The sequence below is a fragment of the Numida meleagris genome, chromosome 17 (genome assembly GCF_002078875.1).
Source record: "Numida meleagris isolate 19003 breed g44 Domestic line chromosome 17, NumMel1.0, whole genome shotgun sequence".
NCBI lineage: Eukaryota > Metazoa > Chordata > Aves > Galliformes > Numididae > Numida > Numida meleagris.
Window position 1 is genome coordinate 3610769 of NC_034425.1, and position 3947 is coordinate 3614715.

The 3947-nt window shown below is 56.5% G+C and overlaps 1 protein-coding gene across 2 annotated transcripts in view; it reads right to left on the reverse strand.

Annotated features, from left to right (window-relative positions):
* MGAT5B (mannosyl (alpha-1,6-)-glycoprotein beta-1,6-N-acetyl-glucosaminyltransferase, isozyme B) overlaps window positions 7-3947 on the reverse strand; it is a 40588-nt gene continuing 36647 nt past the window's right edge. Inside the window, exons 16-18 of one of the 2 annotated variants that reach the window (XM_021415015.1) lie at window positions 1950-2024; window positions 1523-1797; window positions 7-544 (exon numbers count right to left, since the gene is read on the reverse strand). In XM_021415015.1, the coding sequence (XP_021270690.1) occupies window positions 346-544; window positions 1523-1797; window positions 1950-2024 (549 nt within the window). In that variant the 3' untranslated portion in view covers window positions 7-345. The remainder of the gene's footprint in view (window positions 545-1522; window positions 1798-1949; window positions 2025-3947) is intronic. The other variant, XM_021415016.1, reaches the window with a different exon arrangement.

Genomic DNA, 3947 nt, shown 5'->3' on the forward strand with positions numbered 1-3947 from the left:
TAGAAAATAAATAAATAAAACAACCTCGGATGCTTCAAGAGAATGAAAACCCTGAAACTGCAGTCTGCTGGTGGCTCATCCCATGGACGGAAGAGGGGAAGGGTGACCCCCTCCAGCTCCCTCTCCCCGCCACCCCCATCCCAGCGCCAACGCGGTCCAGGTGGGTTCGGATGCGGACGGACGATGCGCCTCAAGAGGGAAATGGAACCGAGCATCGGGACGTGGCCGTTGGCAGCCCAGCACCCCTGGCTCGGCACGCGTCCCGTCCTGCCTCCCCAGCTATTGCACGAGCTTTGAGATAAAGCCACCGGCGGCACGTGGTGTGTCACCGCCGCGGGGCCCGAGTCACAAGCAGTCCCTGCACAGGGCCACCTGGCCCTCGCGGTAATCGCGGCAGGGGCAGAGGCGCCGGTACTTGGTGTTGTGCCCCGCGCAGCTGAAGAGCAGCGGCTCCTTCTGGAGGTAGCACTCGTGAACGTTCTCTGCCACTGCCGGGTAGAGGTGGTTCATCTCGTACTCGGTGCTGTCGCAGGTGATGCTGAGCCTGGGAACGAAGAGAAAGGTGGGGAGGCTGTGGTTCCAGGGGGTGGAGGCTGCTGGGTGCTTCACTAAAGGGTTTCTGATGCTCCACGTGTCCTTCCTGGAGCATTCCTAGTGCTAGACCTTCTGTTGGATCCTTGCTGGGTGCAGGATCCATAAGCCTTGTGCTTGGCACCCTTTGACTCCACATCAAGCCCCAAGCCCCATGCAATCCACCCAAAGACACCCGAGCCTTCAACGGACCAGAGACAGCTCCACTAAAAGCTGTTATATCCTGCCCAGACCGAGAGGTTCACCTGCTCTGCACACACTTCCACGAGCAGATGCCATCCCCTGGAAGTGCACCCAACTTCAGTGAGCGTCCCGATAGTGCTCTGGCTCAGCAAAATGGGGACATGCACCCACAAAAGCCACTGGGAGAAGCAGGAGCTGCCCCTGCTCTGTGCCTCCACAGCCCCCCCAGCCCAACTGCAGCTGCCCTGGCTCCAGGGATGGGGGGCACACAAGGAATGCAAGCCCCAGCCCTATTTCATCCTATAAAGCTGTCACCAGGGATCCAGTCGCCTGCCTGGCCAGCGTGATGAAAATGGTAATGCTGGCATCTTAATTGTCCACAGAGCAGCAAGGAGCCCGGTGGCAGATTTATACTCTATTAAAACTTCACCGCTGTGTGTTCAAAATGCATTTTCTGGAGAGAAAGATGCAAAAAAGACAGAAAGGGAGAGAGCGGGCAGGGGGTGGAGAGAAGCGGGGTGGGAGCGGGACGGCAGCAAATGCCAACGCCGTCACTGCTTGGGGAAGCACAGAGCTGCTGGAGCAAGCACAGGGCTGCCGTGGGTGCAAGGGGCTTTAGGGACAAAGGACACGAGGATGAGGGGTGCTGGGGACACGGGACCAAGCGCCCAGCCCTGGGGATTGGGGACCCCCTCCAGCAGCACCCCCCCACCCCGAGGTGTCACCGCCCCGCTGAGGACACACTCACTGCAGGAACACTTCCTTCTTGTTGAGGAACCTGAAGAAGGTGGGCTCGCACACCAGCCCCCGCCGGCGGCACGTCTCGGTGCAGGCATGCCGCCCCTCCGACAGCCACACCTGCAGTGAGTCTGCTGGCGGCCAGGAGCGGGGGTCCCGGCGGGCACTGGGGGACCACACCAGGTGGGTGGCATTGGGAGACAGGGCCAGCGGGCTTGGAGGACTTTGCATAGCGGGGCTCTGGGCCTTGGCAGGCGGAGGAGGGGGCAGCGTGGTGCAGAAATCCTGGAAGGGAAGGGATTAGGTCAGTGCTTGAAGGGGAAGAGCGAAGTGTAGGGATGGGGTTTGGCAGGACTCAGCATCCTTGGCTGGGACAGCCCACGGATGGGGTTCCTCCCCAGCTTTCCTCCCCCAGCATAACAGGGACGGTGCCCAACCTGGTGCTGAATGTAGGCGTGGATCCGCTCCAGCATCCCCTCGCAGGTGTACTCGTAAGGCAGGTAAGGGTCCACCTGTGCAGGGGAAGAGCACAGCACTGCAGCAAGAAGCAGGCAAAGCCTTGCCCTGCCCCAACCCTGGCAGAAGCACCTTGAGGCACCAAAGCCCATGGCATATTCCCCATCACATCAGCACTGCCCATTCCCCAGCAGCTGTGCTCCCAAAAAACAGGATGGGATATGTTTCCCGTTATCAATGCGTTTCCCATTGCTGGCCAAGTGGGTGATGCTCTTGCCCCTCATCCACCATCAGACAGAGAGTTGTGGAGTGAAGTCATTCCGCTCCTGAATTTCATCTCCCTTCCCCAAAAATAGCGAGTGCCATGGGAGGGCACTGCAGGAATCAGACCCCCAGTGGGGCCAGGAACTCAGCGTGGAATTCCTCCTTCCTCTCTGGAAGAAAACAAGGACTGCAAAACCTCTGCAAGCAACAACAGGTTTGAGAGAAAGAGGGCGAAGGATTAACTGGGGTTCAACTCACCTATTAGTTAAAATGAAGTCACCTTGCTCCCCACCCCAGTTTCCCAAGCAAGTCATTTCTGGGGACGTTTACCCATCCTCCTGGAGGTGCTGGTGGCCAACACAGGGTTCCAGAAACCACAGAGCAAACACGTTCCCCGCAGCCCCACAATCCCACCTGCTATTTATGCAGAGCCAGCAGCACTCACACAACGGGTGTATTTATAGCGTGGGTTATGAAACATTGCTGGGCCTCACCCTCTCTTCCACATCGCACCTCCCTCCTGAGAGCTGCTCTTGCATCCTGGTGTTGAAATCAGCTCCTCCACAGCATCCCCAAACCCCGCAGCATCCCCAGCCCCACATCTCCTCTACCCCCTGTGGGACTTTGGTACAGGGATGGGCTGGGCCGGTCCTGGAGCCCTCCTTCCCCTTTGCATCTCTGCAGAGCTTTACACAAAGGATGGATGATAAGTAAAAAAATACCCCGAAGATAGTTCATCCGGAAAACACTGCTGCTTCTATTTTCTGCACCTCCAAAATAGCTGTCTCCTTTGAAGTACCTGTCAGAGCCAAGCTCCAAAGGCTCAGCCTGCCAACGAGATCCCTCTAAGCATCTCTCCACCATAAATATCCCACCTGAGATCTCAGCAAGGCTGGAAATTGCAGCTGTTCTGTCTCATTACAGGTGTGCAGCGTAATTGGTGCTGACACCGTGACAGGCACTGACGCTGCTCAGTTAACAAGGGCCAGGTCTTGCAGATTTGGGGCTGCAGCGCTCAGCCTCGCTCCCCTGTGCTCACGGCAGCGGTGCTGGGGAGCATTGCACGGGGTGATGCTCAGCCACTTTTTCACAAAGGGATTTTGCAGCCCTCTCCTGCATGCATCGCTGGGGAAAGCAGGGCCAGGGCAAAGCGCAAAGGTGCTTTGGGTTTTTCACAGACCCCACCAGGTATCCCAGAACTGCCTCCCCTGTTCCAAAGGGAAAGGAAGAAAAAAAAATCCCTAAGCCATAAAACAGAAAAATAATGCAATTGTCAGCTGCCCCCGGCAGCAGGCTGGGAGCACTTGAACCAGCTATTTTTGCTGTGATGTTTAATACGCCACTCTTTCAAGCATAGGCTGAAATGTATAATTTTCCATTATATTCCTGTATGTTTGACTTTAATATAATGACGCCTTCTCCCTTCGCTACACCAGAATATTGGGTCTGTTAAATGGCTTGTGCTGGGACAAATGGAAAGAGCTGAAGGCCAAGAAATGGCTGTGCCTGAAAACCTCTCTGCTCCTCTCACCCCGACCTCTGGCAAAGAGCTGCAATTCGTCACTGGCACAACACCAGGGGGTGGCATTCCACCCTCCTGAAAATGCTTTGCTGAAATTTGCCTTGAAGGTGCAAAGCCAAAGGTGGGTGGCAAGTGGCTTTTCAGTGGCGTGATGAAAAAGGAAAAGGAAAAAGGGGAGGGAAGGGGAAAAGGG